At 37.9% G+C, this 21269-nt stretch overlaps 1 protein-coding gene across 1 annotated transcript in view; it reads right to left on the bottom strand.

The window, feature by feature from the left end:
- MED13 (mediator complex subunit 13) overlaps window positions 1–21269 on the bottom strand; it is a 124292-nt gene that overhangs the window by 17373 nt on the left and 85650 nt on the right. Inside the window, exons 15-22 of the mRNA XM_037742444.1 lie at window positions 19822–20738; window positions 13635–13796; window positions 9891–10114; window positions 7379–7568; window positions 5959–6421; window positions 4113–4332; window positions 2931–3122; window positions 2109–2434 (exon numbers count right to left, since the gene is read on the bottom strand). Of these exons, the coding sequence (XP_037598372.1) occupies window positions 2109–2434; window positions 2931–3122; window positions 4113–4332; window positions 5959–6421; window positions 7379–7568; window positions 9891–10114; window positions 13635–13796; window positions 19822–20738 (2694 nt within the window). The remainder of the gene's footprint in view (window positions 1–2108; window positions 2435–2930; window positions 3123–4112; window positions 4333–5958; window positions 6422–7378; window positions 7569–9890; window positions 10115–13634; window positions 13797–19821; window positions 20739–21269) is intronic.

Genomic DNA, 21269 nt, shown 5'->3' with positions numbered 1-21269 from the left:
ACTGCAACCTCCAACTCCTGGGCTCAAGTGATTCTCCTGCCTCAGCCTCCCGAGTATGCTATAAGTTGAAGAATAGCCAAAACACCACCCTTCTGAGTCCAAACGATATTGTTATATGTTTTCTGCATACATGTCCTTCACTAGGTAAATATGCAACATAAACATTCTAATGGCTGAGCAACAGTGGCTATCACTTTTATTTATTTATTTATTTGTTTGTTTGAGATGGAGTCTCACTCTGTCACCCAGGCTGGAGTGCAATGGTGTAGTCTCGACTCACTGCAACCTCCATCTCCCGAGTTCAAGCGATTCTCCTGCCTCAGCCTTCTGAGTAGCTGGAACTACAGGCGCATGCCACCACACCCAGCTAATTTTTGTATTTTTAGTAGAGATAGTGTTTCACTATGTTGGCCAGGCTGGTCTCAAACTCCTGACCTTGTGATCCACCCACGTCGGCCTCTCAAAGTGCTGGGATTTTACAGGCGTGAACCACTGCGACCTGCCAACAGTGGTTATCACTTAATTGAGTACTTACTATGCACCATCCACTGTGCCCGGTTTACATGTAATACCTCATTTCATCCTAACAACTCTATGAGACAAATAAAATTATCCTCCAAATTTTACAGATAAGCTATAATTCAGCTGGCTAAGGTAGTTTTTCCAAGATCAGTAGTAGCAGGTTTGGGATTTGAACCCAGGTCTGACTCCATCACTGTCTCCCCAAATGCTTTTTTTTTTTTGAGACAGGATCTCACTCTGTTATCCAGGTTGAAGTGCAGTGGCGAAACCTCAGCTCACTGCAGCCTTGACTTTCTAGGCTCAAGTGATCCTTCTGCCTCAGTCTCCTGAGTAGCTGGGACTACATGCCCAGGCAAATTTTTGTATTTTTTGTAGAGACCGGGTTTTGCCATGTTGTCCAGGCTGGTCTCAAACTCCTGGAATCAAGTGATCCGCCTTGTTTCAGCCTCCCAAAGTGCTGGGATTACAAGCATGAGCCACCACGCCTGGCCAGAACCCAAATCTTAAAACTAAAAATCATTTCACAGATTTGCTTTTCAGGTTCTCCTGGAGAGAATTCACTAGCCTTGAAATGATTATTGATAACTCATTATGAGGCTCACTTGTTGGGGCCTATTAGTTATATCCTTCTTAAATAACTGGACATGATATTTATTGCCAAGGAGAATTCTAAAACGGCCATCACATTCTGAAGACATTCAAACTATTTTTTTTTTTTTTTTTCCTGAGACAGAGTCTCGTTCTTGTCGCCCAGGCTGGAATGCAATGGCGTGATCGTGGTTCACTGGTAACCTCCGCCTCCCAGATTCAAGTGATTCTCCTGCCTTAGCCTCCCAAGTAGCTGGGATTACAGACACCCACCACCACACCCGGCTACATCCTAACATTTAAATGATAAAATTTTAAATAGCCAATTTTAGGAAAGGAAGTTAACTTATTCAGTTAATTAGGGGCTGTATCTTAGATGGTACATGAGAAAAGTTTAAATGTTCTATAGATACTTTAATAGACTTCTTTATTTTTTATTTTTATTTTTTGGGACGGAGTTTTGCTCTTGTTGCCCAGGCTGGAGTGCAATGGTGCAATCTTGGTTCATGGCAACCCCCAACCTCCTGGTTTAAGCGATTCTCCTACCTCTGCTCCCGAATAACTGGGATTACAGGCATGCACCACCACAACTGGCTAATTTTTGGTATTTTTAGTAGGGACAGGGTTTCTCCATGTTGGTCAGGCTGGTCTCGAACTACTGACCTCAGGTGATCCACTCGTCGCGGCCTCCCAAGTGCTGGGATTATAGGCATAAGCCACACTGCGCCTGGCCTACTAGACCATTTGTTAATTGCAAAAGAGTTTTCTAACTATAACTTTTAAAAATGTTCAGCTAAAATAATTGTCTCAAGCTTTATAATTCAGAAATTAGGGACCTTAATTTTTTTGTTTGTATAATAATCACAATTATTTTTAATTATCTTATAGAACATAAACATTCACTACAGAAAAAAGTAAAAAGCCCCCACAATACCCCATCTTAATATTTTAATATATATAAAACCTTCAAACTGGTTTCTATTCATTAAAAATGAAACAAAATGTTTGTGTGTATGTGAGTGTGTGTGTATATATATATATATATATACATGAATTTTAAAAAATGGAATAATATGATACATTTAGGGAAATACAAATACCTATTTGGAACATCGATGTTAATGATACAAGTTTCTAAAAGTTCTCCATATAGATCTGTGCAAGATGCAAGAATCCACCTTTGATCATGTGATAAACAGTAGCCCACAAAAAGAACATTATATTTCTGTCCAGCTTCTCCAAATGTTTCTCCTAGCTCTGTCTGTTTGTCCTTCACTGGAGCCAGAATAAAAGGAGGTGCATAAAGTCGAATACACTCTGGTCTCTATAAAATAAAAAATTAAGGTATTATGATACTGTACAATCTTAGGGAAATATTGCATTGAAAATGTAATTATTATCTACCCAATAAGATAATTGGAAAATGAGAGCTAAACAAAAAATTGAACATAGTTTTGCATAATATCATAAAAATGTTGGCCAAGTGCAGTGGCTCATGCCTGTAATCCCAGCACTTTGGGAAGCAGAGGTGGGCGATCACCTGAGGTCAGGCATTCGAGACCAGCCTGGCTGACATGGCGAAACGCCACACACAAAAAAAATTAGCTGGGCATGGTGGTAGGTACATGCCTGTTAATCCCAGCTACTCAGGAGGCTGAGGCAGGAAAATCACTTGAACCCAGGAGGCCAAGGTTGTGGTGAGCCGAGATCACCCCACTGCACTCCAGCCTGGGCAACAGAGCAAAGCTCCATCTCGAGGCTGGAGTGGGGGGAAGTATGTATAGTCATTCAATAACTTTGATCATGAAAAACATACTTACATCAGGACTTCTAAGGGCAGTTTCCATGGCTAAACCTGGACCAAAGCCAGTCAATGTTTTCACATTGGTTGATGTTGGAAGTGGCCTCCGACACTGGGTAAAGGCCGAAAAAGCCAGGGATTTTAAATGCTGGGTATAGATTTGTCTATCTTCATGCTTCACAGGTTGCAACAGGTACTGACAAGGAATAATCTAAGAAGTATAGGCAAATATTACAAATGTTAAACTTCCAAAAGAGAATAAAAGGAACTGTGGGTCTAAAACTCCAAACACTTTTTACTAGAAAATTTAAACAAAACATAATTTAAATGAAAATTTAAGGATTGTTTTCTTATCTATTACATAGGCTTTTAATAAGCAGCAATTTTACCAATGGGTCCTGAACTAAAGTAGCATTTAAAACCTTTAAAATTTTCTTGCCAGGCGCAGTGGCTCATGCCTCTAATCCTAGAGCTTTGGGAGGCTGAGGCGGGTGGATCACAAGGTCAAGAGATTGTGACCATCCTGGCCAACATGGTGAAACCCTGTCTCTACTAAAAATGCAAAAATTAGCTGAGTGTGGTGGCATGCACCTCAAGTCCCAGCTGCTTGGGAGGCTGAGGCAGGAGAATCGCTTGAAACCAGGAGGTGGAGGTTGCAGTGAGCCAAGAGTAAGCCACTGCCTTCCAGTCTGGCAAAAAAAAAAAAAACTCCGTCTCAAAAAAAAAAATATTAAAAAAAAAAAAAAAAAAAAAAAAAACCCTATAAAATGTTCTGTATAAAGCTTATGTTAATTAATACTGCCATTGATTAGTCCTGTTGAGGTCTATAAAATAAATTCTAAATTATTTCTAACAATATGGCTAATTGTTTTCTCTTTTTCTGGTAAACTGTCTTATTTAGGTACATGCTACATTTTTCTATTTAGGATTATGAATTTAAAAATTGGCTTATAAAATAACAGAAGAAACATTTAATGTACTTAATGCAATCTTTTTATTCTGTAATATACCTGTGGTATGACTGTGAAGTTTATCTTTTATAAATTCTCTAAGATTTCTATTATGATATTACTTGAAATAAAATCAATATAATATAACTTAGCTTTTAGATAATCAGTTTGAATACAGAAAAGCAGTATCTGAAACTTCTGACATCAAACTGTTTTACATAATTTTAACTCACAACATTTATCACTCTTACCTGTACAGAAACAGTACTCTTGATATGAGGAGGAAGAGTCTGGACCATTTCTAGAAAGCATCGAAGTAGCCCCAATGTCCACACATTAGAAGAGTTAGTGCTCTCGTCTTTATTTTCATATGTAAAAGGATCAACTATATAAACAACGATTGCAGGTGGATAAGTGATTGCATGTGAATCACCATCTGTGGGGATTCCCACTTTATCCCGATCCATCGTGCTAAAATTTAAGGAAGAAATTAGATAAAAAGTTGTACTGTGTGTGCTTGGGACAGCATCTAAGCAGGTTCTTAATATCCCCCTTCTCTCTCTTTTTTGGTGAAAGGTATGAGAAATCCTCTCTGAAAATGAAGGACATTTCTTCCTTGCCAAAGTGAACCATAAAGTACATACAATTCCACAGTGTATAAAAACACTTGCCTTAAGAGGTCTTGCCTTACATTTACCCAAAAAAAAAAAAAAAGAAAGAAAAAAAAATTATTAAACCATAGAATATTAGATGCCAAAGACTGCTTAGAGTTTAAGGGATAAACTGAGACAAAGATAGGTCTCTTTGTCTGAGACTATCTGAAATAGCTGCCCAAATTTATAAAGTTCGGTACAGGTAGAACTAGACCAGAAATAAAATACATTTCTAGACTTATTCAATGTTCTAGTACATTTTTAGACTATATGCATTTTTTATTCTTATTTTTTGAGATAGGGTCTCACTATGTTGACCAGGTTGGTCTTGAACTCTTGGTCTCAAGCAATCCTCCTGCCTTGGCCTCTCAAAGTGCTAGGATTACTGGCATGAGCCACTTTACCTGGTCCCATTTTTAGTTTATATACATTTATTTCATACTTCATAGTTTCAATGAACAAATTTCATTCTCTGATGGGTGATTTAATTTTTTTAAACTTCAGATCTATTCAGATGTTCAAGATGGGTAAATCAATCTGGGTAATGGTTTGTTTTTACCCATATATGAGTGTACTTTTGGGCCCAACTGCATCCTGGGTAGCTGACAGATATAATTAAGTTCTGGCCAACCTAGCCTATAAATCAAAAGGAAAGCTCACAAAAAACCTTTGTCATAAAAGGAGAGCTGTCATAATCATTCTTGTCACCATAAATAAATTGGAATCACTGTGTAAAGTACTTAATATATATTGTATCATATTACTCTGTTTACAGATAAGGAAACAAGCTCAGAAAATTAGAGCTTCCTCTAGTCACAAAGCAGGTAAACGGCAGAGCAGAGCTGAGATTCAAACTTTAATAGGACTCACTATTGAACAGACTGGCTCAATGGTGACTTCTCAATCACTAGAGTGAATTGCACAGGCAAATAAATCTACTTGACAGTTATGCCACAGAAGACTCATATGTCATACGGTATTGGACTATATGGTTTTCAAGTTCTTAACTCCCACCCTCTGAGTCTAGAATTCTATGATAAAGACTTTATGAAGAATCTACATTACAATTTTATACATAAAATATTCAACACTAGGCCAGGTGTCGTGGCTCATGCCTGTAATCCCAGCACTTTGGGAGGCTGAGGAAGGCAGATTGCTGAGTCCAAGGGTTCCAGACCAGCCTGGGCAACATGGTAAAACCCCGTCTCTACTAAAAATACAAAAATTAGCCAGGCGTGGGAGTGCATGCCCGTAATTCCAGCTACTTGGGAGGCTGAGGCAGGAGACCTGCTCGAACCTGGGAGTCAGAGGTTGCAGTGAGTAGAGATTCCACCACTGTACTCCAGCCTGGGTGAAAGAATGAGAGTTTAGTCTCAAAAAAGAAAAAAAGAAGCATCATAGTTTTTTTTTATATTTCTGCCAGAATGAGTATTTTTAAAGGTACCTTTCAGACACATCAGGATGTGGCTGAATGGGAAGTGAAGATGACTCTCCAGAAATCCCAGCTGTCTGTAGAGCTGATGGCTGTTGCCCACCTAGCTGACCACTCTGAACTGCATTTGCTTGTGTAGACATGGATCCTGCAGCATTACTGTTCATACTGCCAAAGGGTGGAAATGAAGGTAGTTTATTTGATGATACTCCACTATTCAAGTTGGAGGATGATGAAGATGAAGTTGAAGCTGTGGTCAAAGCTGAATTAGCTGTGGCAACTGAAGTAGATATGGCAACACCTGAAGTCATTGTCATAGTAGTGCTTGTTGCAGATGCTAAGGTGGCAGATGGGTTATTAGCATTTCCGGTATTTGCCATCTGAGATGGAGTAATCAAAGGCTGACTTGTAGGGGCAACTAAATTTGGCTGGGAAAGTAGAGAGCTGTCCAATGGCAGGGAAGCAAGATAAGGACCTAAAGGATAAAAATAGGTAGGAAATTTAATTCTTTATTTCACCAACTTTTTTTTTAAATTGCACTGTGTAAATAAAATAATCCAGTTGATATTTTCTTGGTAATTATAGCCCCTGAATTGCTTGCTAATGGTGTGATCTATACTTACTTTCTATTTTCCCTTAGAAACTGAAGAAACATATTTAAAATGGAATTTTCACTCAAAATTAAAGAAATGAAAGTTTAACAAAATTCTAAGTATAATTAAACATAAGAAAAGGTATCTAGCAATATTCATCAAACTATTCAAAGGGTTTCTAAATCACAAATCCAACAAATATTGACTACATTGGGAGCTAATAAAAATATAAAATGGTATAATGTTATTATGGAGTTCAAATTATAGGAATGTCTAATGAGATTCAATAGTTTGGTTCTGTATCTCCTTGGATTAAGTCTAAAGAAAGTCCACTGATACTTATTTCAGGAGTATTTATAAACAATACAGTTGCGCATGGGTAGAATGAAAGAAAAAAAAGTGTAATCAGCAAGTCTTAAATAGCTGTCATTTTCTTAGCACAACAAGGAACTATTTCTTGGTTTTGTACAGATTATACATTATTTTATCTTTAAACTGTAACAAATCAACAATCTTAATGTTAATAAACCATCAGACCCTATAGAAGCAACAGAATATTTGTTTATAGCCCACAATTTCTTCATACCTGATGGGATCCCTCATTAGGGATCAGCAAACTTTTTCTGTAAAGGGTCATATAATAGTATTTTTGTCTTTACAGCCACACAGACTCTATCACAACTACTCAGCTCCAATGTTGTAGCACAAAAGCAGCCAGTGAAAATACATAAATAAATGAGGACGGTTGTGTTCCAATAAAATTTTATCTACAAAAACAGCTGGTGGACCAGCCACACTTTGCCAATACTAGCCTTATACAGTAAATACAAACTCAATACCTAGATCATATCTGCAGACTTGTGCATAAAGCTTGAGTTTAGAAAATGCTTCATTGTTACCATCAGCTGCCTGAGAAAACCATTCTGCTACCAACTTTTCTGATAGTTTCTTTGATGCAGTAGATCCAACTCTCATGATCCCATCTGTTAGCAGTCGAGAAATAGGTCTATGTTGACCTAATCGACAGGACTACAAATATACACACAGAAAGCAGAATTAGTAAAATTATTATAGTATTTTAGGTACATATTATAAAACTAAGCATGAGAGCTATTTTAAATAAGCTTAACCATTTGCAATTCACAGGTGTGATCAAAATATCAACGGTGTTTCTAGAAGTAGGGCAAAAAAATAAACATACAAAAGGTGAAATAGTGCTATAGGTCTTTTTCATTTTTACATTAGAAATTCATTAAATTATTTTCAAAATTAAAATATTTCTAATGAAAAAACACCTAGGTAACACTAGAACCATTTGGTTTGAGTAATAAAAGCTTGCAGAATGAAGAAATAAAGGAGCATAAAAATGCAGTCATTTTAGGTATACCTTAATGCCAATTCATGTATTATAAATACACATATCCCTAAACCAAAGCAAAATAAAAATTGGTATATAAATATATTTATATACTCTCTCCCTCTAGTTCTGTAAGCCACTGATTTTTGTTATAATGGTCTGATAAATTTATAACATTGGATTAAGCAAATTTAGAAGACTTTTTTACTGTAAGAATTTCAAAACCTTTAATAACCTAATATGAATTGTGAATCTCTAAAAGGTATTATAATATTACAATGTTTCCCCAAACCTATTTTCTGAAAAAATCTTTTTTTTTTTTTAGGCAAAGTCTTGCTCTATCGCCTAAGCTGGAGTGCAGTGGCATGATCTTGGCTCACAGCAACCTCCACTTCTTGGGTTCAAGTGATTCTCCTGCTTCAGCCTCCCAAGTAGCTGGGATTACAGGCACCCACCACCACACCCAGCTAATTTTTGTATTTTTTAGTACAGATGGGGTTTCCAATATGGTCAGGCTAGTCTCGAACTCCTGATCTCAGGTGATCCACCTGCCTTGGCCTCCCAAAATGCTGGGATTACAGGCATGAGCCACTGCACCCAGCCTCTGAGAGATTTTACCAGACTAATGTTCCAAGTAACACCCTTTGGGAAATGTTCATTTATTAAAAACACACTACAGAGACCTTGTAATTATGTGGAAAATTTTATAAGGAAGGCAAACTAGCATATACTAACATTCAGAGTGTAAAATGCATCAAAATTTAAAGACCAAATTTCCAAGTCTTTGTGGGAAAAGGAGGGAATAATAAAGTAAGATTTTATGTAACATAACACTTACAATTTACAATTATTATGCCTGGTGATGGATACGTGAGAGTTATAACTTAAAAGAATAGGCAAGAATTTCAGACCTGAAATGGACCTTAGAGATATCTAGCATAGATTTTTTTTAAAATGTATTTATTTATTTATTTAGAGACGGAGTTTCACTCTTATTGCCCGGGCTGAAGTGCAATGGCGTGACCTTGGCTCACCACAACTTCTGCCTCCCAGGTTCAAGCGATTCTCCTGCCTCAGCCTCCCAAGTAGCTGGGATTACAGACATGTGCCACCATGCCTGGCTAATTATGTATTTTTAGTAGAGACAGGGTTTCTACATATTAGCCAGGCTGGTCTCAAACTCCCGACCTCAGGGGATCTGCCCGTCTTGGCCTCCCAAAAAGTGTTGGGATTACAGGCGTGAGCCACTGCGCCTGGCCAAATTTATTTTGCATATGAGAAAGGTGAGGTCTAGTGTCACTACCTGAAATTCTAGAGAATAAAGACTAGAATTTTTATAAATGTAATTTTTTTCCTGGCTATTTAACATTGTTACCCTTGGTTTTAGAAAAGGTCACATTAGCCGGGCGCGGTGGCTCAAGCCTGTAATCCCAGCACTGTGGGAGGCCGAGGCGGGTAGATCACGAGGTCAAGAGATCGAGACCATCCTGGTCAACATGGTGAAACCCCGTCTCTACTAAAAAAAAAATACAAAAAATTAGCTGGGCATGGTGGCGCGTGCCTGTAATCCCAGCTACTCAGGAGGCTGAGGCAGGAGAATTGCCTGAACCCAGGAGGCGGAGGTTGCGGTGAGCCGAGATCGCGCCATTGCACTCCAGCCTGGGTAACAAGAGCGAAACTCCGTCAAAAAAAAAAAAAAAAAAAAAAGGTCACATTAAATGGGATATATATCTATATGCCCTCAATGTTTCTTCCTCCAGTAGAGGTATAGCCACTCTGACCCACAACATACACATCTAACAGACTGGGTCAAACTCAGCAAAAAATGTAACTGGCTAGTATGAGAAATAAACATCTAATCTGACACCATCACTGTGTCCCAATCAACTAAATTTACCAGTATGATATGTGTGTGTGTGTGTGTGTGTGTGTGTGTGTAAAACAATACAAATCATAAGGTAGTTTTAAAATGTCATCTCTTTTTAAACACCTACCTCATATATTGCAGTAAGATCTCTAAAAAAGCTTTTGGCTCCATTTAACAAGGCTTCATTCTCTGGACACAGTACAACATAGGCTATATCTCTTTGAGATCCATAGGGTTCCAGCATAAGTCTCTCCCAATAAGGAAGAGCAAATGGAGAAAGCACCAGATAATCATAATCATAACCCAACAAAAATGTGGGGATTGGCAGTGGTTCTGGGGATTCATCAGTTCCTAAATAAGAAAGACGTATTTTAAGAAACAAAAACAAGACATGTTTCCTTTTTATTTAAATGTCAAAAGTTAATGAAGTCATTATTAACGAAACTTTTTTATTAGAGACAAAAATACTTAATGCCAGTTGATCAAGACTTTTCAACAGCTAGGAATTTCCTGAACAAGTCTTTTTATTTATTTATTTTTTTGAGATAGGGTCTTGTTCTGTTGCCCAGGCTAGACTGCAGTGGCACAATCATGCCTCACCACAGCATCAACCTGCTGGGCTCAAGCAATCCTCCGGCCTTGGCTTCCTGAGTAGCTGGCACTACAAGTGTGGACCATTAATGCTTGGCTAATTTTTAAAGTTTTTGTAGAGATGGGATCTTGTTGTGTTGCCCAGGTTGGTCTCAAACTCCTGAGCTCAAGTAATCCTCCCTCAGCCTCCCAAAGTGCTGGGATTACATGTGGGAGCCACCATGCGTGGTCTGCATTTAAATTTTTGGCATGAAAATACACTGTAGGCCAGGTGCTGTGACTCATGCCTATAATCTCAGCACCTTGGGAGGCAGGAGGATTACTTAAGCCCAGGAGTTTGAGACAAGCCTTGGCAACACAGTGAGACACCATCACTATTTATACATTTAAAAATAATATAATTTAAAAAATAGGAAAAAAAAACTTATTAAGAGCTCATGTTAAGTATTCTTTTTTTTTTTTTTTTTTTTTTTTTTTTTTTTTTTTTTTTTTTTTTTTTTTTTTTTTTTTGAGATGGAGTCTTGCTCTGTTGCTCAGGCTGCTGTACAGTGGCACAATCTCCACTCACTCCAACCTCTACCTCCTGGGTTCAAGCAATTCTTGCACCTCAGCTTCCTGAGTACCTGTGATTACAGGCGTACATAACCATATCTGGAAATTTTTATATTTTTCGTAGAGACGAGGTTTCACCATGTTGGCCAGGCTGGTCTCAAACTCCTGACCTCAAGTGATCTGCCCACCTTGGCCTTCCAAAGTGCTGGGATTATAGGTGTGAATCACCATGCCTGGGAGTGTTCTTACCACAATAAAAATTTTTTAAAAGAAAATGACCAACAACCTAATAGAAAAATGGGTTAAGAACATGAAGAGTACAACACAAAAATATCTCTTACACATAAAAAGATGCTCTTTCTCATTAAAAAAAGCAATTTAAAATTAGTAATAGCAAACAATGATAATGCTATGTGCTAGGTACTATTCAAAGCTCTTTGCATGTATGACTCATTTAATCCTCACAAGAAAACACAAGGCAGAAACTATTACTTACTTCATTTTACAGATGAGAAAACATAAATGAAGAAGTTAGGTAATTTCTCTAGTATTTTACAAGAAATAGCAGAGCAGGAATTTAAACCCAAGAAATCTATCCCCACAGTCTATACCATTTAATCTCTCAAACTATAATAGGAAATAACCATTTTTCACCCACTGACTCAGCATCCTACTAGGCAAAGCTTTGGGAAAATAGGCACTTTAACTGGTAAGAATTCAAATTGATATTACAGGGGCCAGGCATGGTGGCTGACTGATGCCTGCAATCACAGCACTTTGGGAGGCCTAGGTAGGTGGATCTCTCAAGGCAAGGAGTTCAAGACGAAACTGGGCAACATGGCAAAACCTCATCTCTACTAAAAATACAAAAATTAGCCAGGTGTGGTAATGCATGCCTATAATCCCAACTACTCATGAGGCTGAGGCATGAGAATTGCTTGAACTGGGGAGGCAGAGGGTGCAGTGAGCTGAAATCATGCTACTGCACTCCAGCCAGAGCAACAGAGCGAGACTGTCTCAAAAAAAAAAAAAAGGTATTACAGAGAGTAATTTAGCTTTTTGTTTTTCCTTGAAATACACATGGCTGGGCACTTATAATCCCAGCCCTTTGAGAGGCCAAGGTGGGCAGATCACTAGGGGCCAGGAGCTAGAGGCCAGGCTGGACCAACATGGCAAAACCTGATTTCTACAAAAAAATACAAAAATTAGCTGGTGTGGTGGCACACACATTAGTCCCAGCTACTTGAGAGGCTGAGGTGGGAGGATCACTTGAGCCCAGGAAGTTAATACTGCAGTGAGCCAGGACTGTGCCACTATACTCCAGCCAGGGTGACAGAACAAGCCCCTATCTCAAAAAATATTAAATAAAATAAAAATACACCATGCTTTAAAGCCAGGGATGTGTACGTTACTGAAAAATAGCTGTAATGATAATGGTGGATACAATCTCTACGTTCATAAACACTGCATTGGTAAAATATATTATATGTAAAGAACAATGGAATACACATAGCCATTAAAAAAAAAGATCATCTCTATGTATGCAGATAGAAATGATCTCCAAAACCATTAAGGTACAGAGATAAATAAATAAATGTTTACTATCTTAGTTTTTAAAATAATGTAAAGGTTTATACTAAAATGTATTTTCTGTCCAGGTGCGGTGGCTCATGCCTGTAATACCAGCACTTTGGGAGGCCGAGGTGGGCAGATATTGCTTGAGGCCGGGAGTTTGAGACAAGCCTAGCCAATATGATGAAACCCTGTCTCTACTAAAAATATAAAAAATCAGCCCAGGCATGGTGACGTGCACCTGAAAAACCCAGCTACTCAGGAGGCTAAGGCAGGAGAATTGTGTGAACTTGGGAGGCAGAGGTTACAGTGCGCCAAGATCACACCACTGCACTCCAGCCTAGGTGACAAAGTGAGACTCTGTCTCAAAAAATAAATAAATAAAACAAAACATCTTTTCTTGGACCTCCATTTTTCACAGAACATTAGTTTTGTAATGAGATTTAAATTATTTTAGCCATTAAAAGAGGGAGAAAAGGAAAATACAGGCAAATCTACTACTTTCATATATAATGTACTTCGAATCAATAAACAAAAGTGAAAGATTTCAATTTTAAGAAGTATTATTCCAAATATATTTTTAAAACTCCAATTACAGCCCACCTTTCAGAGACAATCTTCAACAAACAGTTCGAATATTTGGAATGTTCTTTTCATCACAGCTGACCATAAATCTGCACACCTACTCAGAGTATTCATTTACTACTCTAATCACAACTAGCAAATTTCTTCTTTGTTGTAACTCTTTTTAAATGAAGACCTTAGGGCCCCTTATTACTAGTATAACCCTCATTCGCCACTCCATCTCCCTTTTTCATTTAATTTTGTAAAATAATTGAAAACAAAAGCATTTTTTTTTTTTTGCCTTTGAAAGAAAATCTTCGCATATGTCCCTTTCTTCATGAAAAATATTGAGGGAAAGCCCCCTATGGGTAAAAACGGACCTAAGAGAAGCCACTCCTTTTGAAGCAGGGTTAGAGTTGAGTAAGCTGAATGTTGGAAATGGTGGGAAAAAAAGCTAGGATTGGACCAAGGTGGCCTTAAGAATATACCACAAAAAATATTTAAAGAAGACTAATGTGCTTATTCTAGTTGGGCACAGAAATCTGAGGACTGATATAAAATCAGTCATTACATATCACTATAACTTACTTACCATAAGATCCTCGGCCAGCCATTTTATGAAACTGTTGCCAAGTAAGAGGACCTTGAACACCCCAAGGTCTTACTGTTCTTTTTTTCTGAATGGCATCCTGAAGAACTGGCTGAAGAGAGAGGAGCATTCGAAGTATATCCTGTGAGCACTGCATACTCACATCTACGAGCATTAAAAAAAAAAAGGAAATAAGAATTGCTATTGCCAACACAAATAAAATTTGAAGATAACACAAAATACATATAGAGAAGTTCGGGTCTTCATCATCAAGAAGATTAAACCGTGACCTGTGCAGAGAACTGTATTAAGTTTTATAAGACGATATATAGAAATGGTTCTTCCAGATACTTAGAACCAAAAAGACACACAATAAAAAGTTACTGTTGCCGGGTGTAGTGGCTCATGCCTGTAATCCCAGCACTTTGGGAGGCCGAGGCAGGCAGATCACAAGGTCAAGAGATTGAGACCATCCTGGCCAACATGGTGAAACACCATCTCTACTAAAAATACAAAAAATTAGCGGGGTGTGGTGGTGCTCACTTGTAGTCCCAGCTACTCGGGAGGCTGAGGAGGAAGAATCATTTCAACTGGGAGGCAGAGGTTGCAGTGAGCCCAGATTGAGCCACTGCACTCCAGCCTGGTGGCAGAGCAAGGCTTCGCTTCAAAGAAAAAAAAAATTATTGTTAGCTTATCTCCATAGTCGACTATTCATTAGCTGATTAATCAAATTTAGAAATTAATCAAATATATTTATTTTTGCATTTATGCTGGCTGTTTTGGTGCTGTAGGTATTTTACCAGAAAGAAGTCTGCCTCACATTGAAACTATATCCCACAATTAGCACTGTTATGGTAAACTGAATAGATAGATAAGACTGGTTATAATAGTTAAAGCTTAATTTGAAAAAAACAGTAGACTTCAAGAACTCTAAAATACAGAAATTATACAGTAACTTGCCCACAATGATAAAAAGTATATTATCCATAGATATTTTATAAACTTACACATCTTAAAGATGTATATATTATCAAATTATGACCTACATTTCTGACCAATTATCAGAATGGTGATACAGAAAGGTACTCCTCATAAATGTTAAATGGCTCAAAGAAAAATCACTAAATGATACTGATAAAATAAATGTGGCCCCCAGAATGGTCCAGTTGTACCCTAAACCTGTTTAAGCACACTGCTATATTAAATCACTCCATTTTAATTCGTTATTATCTTTGCCTAATTTATCATTATTGGCCTTAATTTCCTATACCTAAAAATTTTATCGGCTGGGCGCAGTGGGCTCATGCCAGCACTTTGGGACGCCAAGGAGAGTGGACTGCTTGAGGTCAGGAGTTTGAGACCAGCCTGGCCAACATGGTGAAAACCTGTCTCTACCAAAAAATACAAAACTTAGCCGGGCATGGTGGTGCATGCCTGTAATCCCAGCTACTTGGGAGGCTGAGGCAGGAGAATCGCTTGAACCCAGGAGGCAGAGGTTGCAGTGAGCCAAGATTGTGCCACTGCACACCAGCCTTGGCAACAAGAGCGAGATTCCATATCAAAAAAAAACAAAAAAGATTAAACAGAATATGACTCAGTGAGTCCATTTAAGAGTAATAAAAACATGTCCATATAAAAACTTGTATGCAAATGTTCATGGGAGCACTATTCATAATATTCATAACAGCCAAAAAGTGTAAACAACCTAAATGTCCATCAACTGATGAAGGGGGTAAATAAAATATGGTATCTTCATACAATGGAATATTATTTGGCAATAAAGTATTAATATGTGCTATAGCATGGATGAACCTTGAAAACATTACGCAAGGTGAAAAAAGCCGGTCACTGAAGATCATATAGTATATAATTCTATTTATATAAAATGCCCAAAAGCAGCAAATCTAGAGAGACAGAAAATACACTCATGGTCATCTATAGTTTAGGAAAGAAGGCTGGATGGAAAAAGGCAGTGACTGCTAAAGGGTAGGGGGTTTATCATGAAAATGTTCTAAAACTGTGTTAATGACTGTCCAACTCTGAATACTAAGAGCAGTAAACTGTACATTTTACATGGGTAAATTGGTATTAATTTTTACTCAGCAAGTATGTATTTTTTCTAATTAGAACACAGCCTTTTCTATCTTCAACAAAATAAATGTTGCCATTAAAATATACAAACTATACTTTGTAGACTTTTAAATTCAAACATACCTTCTTCCAAGATGTTAAAGCTAAAGAAATCCAAACAACTATTTTAATATCCTGATCATCTACTATGTTCACTATTCTAGGTGTTTATAGACAAAAACCTTTGCCTTTACACAGAAGTTTGTAAAGAGTGTACTTCATACGGGTAGGAAACAACAATTAAATTGTATTGTTATGTTAGAAGGTAATAGGAACACTATGGAAAGAAGCAAAGCAAGATGGAGAACATGAAGAATGGTTTACAATTTTATATTGAGAAGATGACATCTGACAAGATTTAAAGGAGACAGAGTTATCCACATAAATACCTGGAAAATGAACATGCAAGGAAAAGGAAACAATTAGGCCAAGGGCTCCAATGCAGGAGCTTGCCACTATTTTATGATGCTACTATAATTTAATCAAAGTATTCTAATATTTCACATTTATGTTTTCCAACATTGTTTGTTTTTAATACTGAAAATTTTTAATTGAAATATAAAGGATTTTCTTTCTTTTCTTTTTGGCAGAGACAGGGTCTTGCTATGTTGCTCAAGCTGGTCTCAAACTCCTGGTCTCAAGCATTATTCCCATCTTGGCCTCCCAAAATGCTGGGATTACAGGTGTGAGCCATGGTGCCTGGCCTCATTTCTCTCTTTCCTGTACTAAATTACTTTCTTTGGACAAGTTCTTAAGAAGAAATTAATTTTTATGTCTGCAGCTTTATATTTACATCATTGCTTACTGTTATTCAAAAAACACATACCAGGTAAAGCTCAGTATTTTCTATTATTTGGCAAATAAGTTGATTCTTAAAAACAAAACAATAATAAATAAAGAGTCATTACCACTGCTAACATTTGAGTTATTACTATATGCCAAAAACTGTTTTTTGTTTTTTCTGAGATGGAGTCTCGCTCTGTCACCCAGGCTGGAGTGCAGTGGTGCCATCTTGGCTCACAGCAACCTCCACCTCAGGTCAAAGTGATTCTCCTGCCTCAGCTTCCCGAGTAGCAGGGATTACAGGCATGCACCCCCATGTCCGGCTAATTTTTGTATTTTTAGTAGAGATGGGGTTTCACTGCGTCGGTCAGGCTGGTCTCAAACTCCTGAGCGGCTCATGCCTGTAATCCCAGCACTCTGGGGTGCCAAGGTGGGGGGATTGGCTGCTCTTTGTTTTTTTTTTTTTGAGATGGAGTCTCACTCTGTCGCCCACACCAGAGTGCAACGGCGCAATCTCAGCTTACTGCAACCCGTCTCCCGGGTTCATGCAATTCTCTAGCCTCAGCCTTCCAAGCAGCTGCGACTACAGGCATGTACCACCAGGCCCTGCTAATTTTTATATTTTTAGTAGAGATGGGGTTTGCATGTTGGCCAGGATGGTCTCAATCACTTGACCTCATGATCCGCCTGCCCTGGCCTCCCAAAGTGCTGGGATTACAAGCATGAGCCACCGCACCCAGCCTGCTCTGTTTTATATGTATTATTTCATTTGATTCTCTCAACACCCTGTAAAGTAAATCCATTATTGACCCTATTTTAAGAAACTGAGGCATAGAAAGGTTAACTAACTTGGCCCAAGGTAGCAGGTAGTATATAGTGCTACAGTCATGTTTCAAACCCAAGCAGTCTGAGTCCATAGCCTATGTTCTTAACTACTCTATATGGCTTAAAATAATCTTTTCCTTTTTTTGAACACCTATGATATTTATATTTTTCCCTTTTTAAATTTGGTCCCTGAGTATGTCATGTACATAAACTTAATCACTGGTCCATGTGTTGCTCTTATAGTTCAAAAATTTCCTTTAAAAATAAAATGAACAACTGTAATCCAACTGTCCAAGAACTAGAACATTACCAAAAACAATCTTATTAAATGTTTCTTCCTATCTTATCTTGTGGTCATTTTTGGACACATGAAATTTCAAGAATTAACCAATATCCTCAATTTTATGTGCATGTAAATAATACATTTAGTTGTGCTTGTTTCAGAACTTTATTAAAGGCAATATATTAAAGATATTATTCAAGGGTATCTGACTATATGTAATCTTCTGGGATTTGTTCCCTCTTCCTCTCCTCAATACTATTACTAAGATTCATCTATTTGTTATATACAAAAGTATCCATTTTCAGAAGCCATATAACATTTCATCTGTATTATCATGATTTCTTAACTATGCTCCTGTTGATGGGCTGATTTTTACTTCTTTCAACCTTGCATTACATGGCCATTTTTTTCTTTTTGGACAGAGTCTCACTCTGTCAAACGGGTTGGAGTGCAGTGGTATAATCACGGTTCACTAAATCATCCACCTCCTAGGTTCAAGCTATCCTTCTGCCTCAGCCTCCCAAGTAGCTGGGACACCAAGCAATGTGCTATCAAGCCCAGGTAATTTTTGTATTTTTTAGTAGAGATGGGTTTTGCTATGTTCACCAGGCTGGTCTTTAACTCCTGGGCTCAAATGATCTGATCTGCCTGCTTCAGCTTCCCAAATGCTGGGATTACAGGCATAAGCCGTATTTGTCAATTTAAAAAAACTCCTTTCTATAGGATCACTCCCAATGCACCCATTAAAAAATAATAATAAACCTCTCTTTTAACCCTATTATCCAATTTCTCTGCTATTTACAGCAAAAGTCCCCACAAAATTGTCTAAGTTTGCTTCTCATCCCATTCTCTTGTGAACCCGCACTAATCAGGTTGACTGAAACTGCCTATCAAGGTGACCAACAACTTCTATGTGGTCACATCCAATAGCCTGTCTCAGTTTTCACTTTAATGTATCACAGTATTTGATAGAGACGATCACTCTCTTCTAAAGATTCCCTATACTTGATTTCTAGGATACCATACTCCGATGGTTTTCCTCCAACCTTCTTCTCAATTTCCGTTCCTGGCTCCCCCTCTCCCTTCCCACCTCTAAATGTCAGCCCCATCCTTGCACTGCTCTATCTGCAATTACTCTTTAGGTTATTTCACCAGATCCACAGCTTTTCATAATGATAACTCATGAAAATTTTCAATTTTTTGTTTATTTCCTATCTTCTCCACTAAATTATAGGTTCAAAAAGGGAAAAGAATATGTGTGCTTTGACCTGTATGTTCACTGGGGCACTGTTTACAATAGCAAAGACCTGGAACCAACCCAAATTCCCATCGATGATAGACTGGACAAGAAAAATGTGGCACATATACACCATGAAATACTATGCAGCCATAAAAAACGATGAGTTTGTGTCCTTTGTAGGGACATGGATGCTTCTGGAAACCATTCTCAGCAAACTGACACAAGAATGGAAAATCAACCACCACATGTTCTCACTCATAGGCGGGTGTTGAAACAATGAAAACATGGACACAGGGAGGGGAGCATCACACACTGGGGTCTGTTGAGGGGGGTCCTAGGGGAGGGACAGCGGGAGGTAGGGAGTTGGGGAGGGATAACATGGGGAGAAATGCCAGATATAGGTGACGGGGATGGTGGCAGCAAACCACATTGCCATGTATGTATCTATGCAACAATCCCGCATGTTCTGCATATGTACCCCAGAACCTAAAGTGCAATAAAAAATATTAAAAAATAAAGTATCTAAAAAAAAAAGAACATGTGTGTTTTGTTCAACAGCGAACCTAGGAAAATACCTGGCACATACGAGGAGCCCAGCAAATACTTAATGAGTGGAAGAACGTTAAATAAAGCAGACAACTAGCAATGTTGTGCTAATAAACATATGCAAAGTGCCTTTTATACTCCTACGTAAGTATATAACTACAGATTTATAACAATAATATTTTTATTGGTGAAATTAAACTAAAACTGCTAAGAAATTCTCCCTTTAAAAATGTCATCCTTAAAAGAATTTTAAGTCCAACTTTAAATGTCTTTATTTACTACATGGGAAATTGCCTTAAATACTTTTTCCTAAGAAAGAAAAGCAAAGTCATACAACTAAAGGGAAATAAGCAAACAAGAAAGTATTTTATTAGCATACTTACCATTTCTTTTGGACCAGGGGTGTAAGCATGAACTCTTCACAAGTGCTTCATCAACTTTTCCTCCTGACATGTTATCCATGAACTGACGCCCATGTTCTAATGCAAGGTAGCAGTCATTGCAACAGTCACGCTCTTCAACACGTACCCAATTGCTAATTACACTACTTTTAGGAAAAGGATCTTGGTCTGCTGCTCCGAAGGGTGAAAATAAATTAGTGCACTGATCTTGTAGCAATAATATCAAATCATCAGGCAATTTTTCAGATTCCCTTAGTCCTCCATTAACATGTTCAGCAGAGGTAGCCCTGAGAGCTTCAAAACGTTTTTCTGCTTCTTTGCCACAGTCTGTATTGCGTCCTATGATATCCAGTTCATCTTCAAGAAATAATCCTGAATTGTTTCCAAATTTTCTGTTCATGACAGCACTGAAGCCGCAGGTACATCTATACTGTACTTCCTGCGCTGGATCTGGAATGTAAACTCCAATATCGGCACCCTTGATATTCATGTTGCAGACACAGATGCAACAACTATCAAAGTTACAGTCTTTAAACAAATTCATAACTGATTCTGAAAGGATGAGGTTTACATAAAGACTGTGTGCTTCAGGGATGGAAGGGACAGTTGCAGGTTCAACAGAATTAAGGGGTCTGCATGTAGATGGGGTGGAAGCTGGTGAATACAAGTCTGAATTTTCATATTTGACTGAACCTTGAGCACTAGCAGGTCCACCAGCTCCACGAGGAGTCCGAGGAGTCCTTGGAGTCCTTGGAGTTGGAAACCGAGGGGTGGATGGAGAAGGAAGAATTCCTGCTCCACTGTTACTAGGAGGTGCACTGCTGGGAGGCATTCCAAAAGAAGTATGAGTTTGAGGTGTATAAGCAGGGCCATATTCTTGATCCATGTTACTTCCATCACTACCATCACCAGGGTAAAAGAAAATAAAATACATATATAAAGGAACATATTAGTAATGTGAAATACAATTAAAAATGTCCCAAATGTTTTTCAATTACATAGGAAATTATGAAAGGACAAGTATTGCAAGAATTACAAGTAGAGTCAACTCTTATTTCTGGTTAACATATCCACTCTAAATAATTGTGTGGGCTAAGGATCAATCTAATTCAAAAATCATTAATAAACTCTGTATACACTAATACACACCTAGACATCTATATTTACTATCTATAAATTTCGTTTACTAGAAATACTTATAAGATGCTACTATTAAAAAATGATTTTAGAGATGCTTATGTGTAAACAGAGTAAAACTGTAATTTTCAGATGCATTATAAGACATCTCAAATTCAGATTTTTTTTTTTAGCCTTGAGTTGAAACTGACAAATTCAGATATGGTAAAATGTGGAAAGTGTGGAAAATACGGCAAACGTAAAAATGGGAGTGATTTTAAATTGCAGCCCAAAAGAAAAGGTGCTTCTGAATA

The sequence above is a fragment of the Cebus imitator genome, unplaced genomic scaffold (assembly GCF_001604975.1).
Source record: "Cebus imitator isolate Cc_AM_T3 unplaced genomic scaffold, Cebus_imitator-1.0 Scaffold121, whole genome shotgun sequence".
In the NCBI taxonomy this organism is placed as follows: domain Eukaryota; kingdom Metazoa; phylum Chordata; class Mammalia; order Primates; family Cebidae; genus Cebus; species Cebus imitator.
Note: the sequence above shows the minus strand (reverse complement) of the source record. Positions and strands in the feature narration are given on the sequence as shown.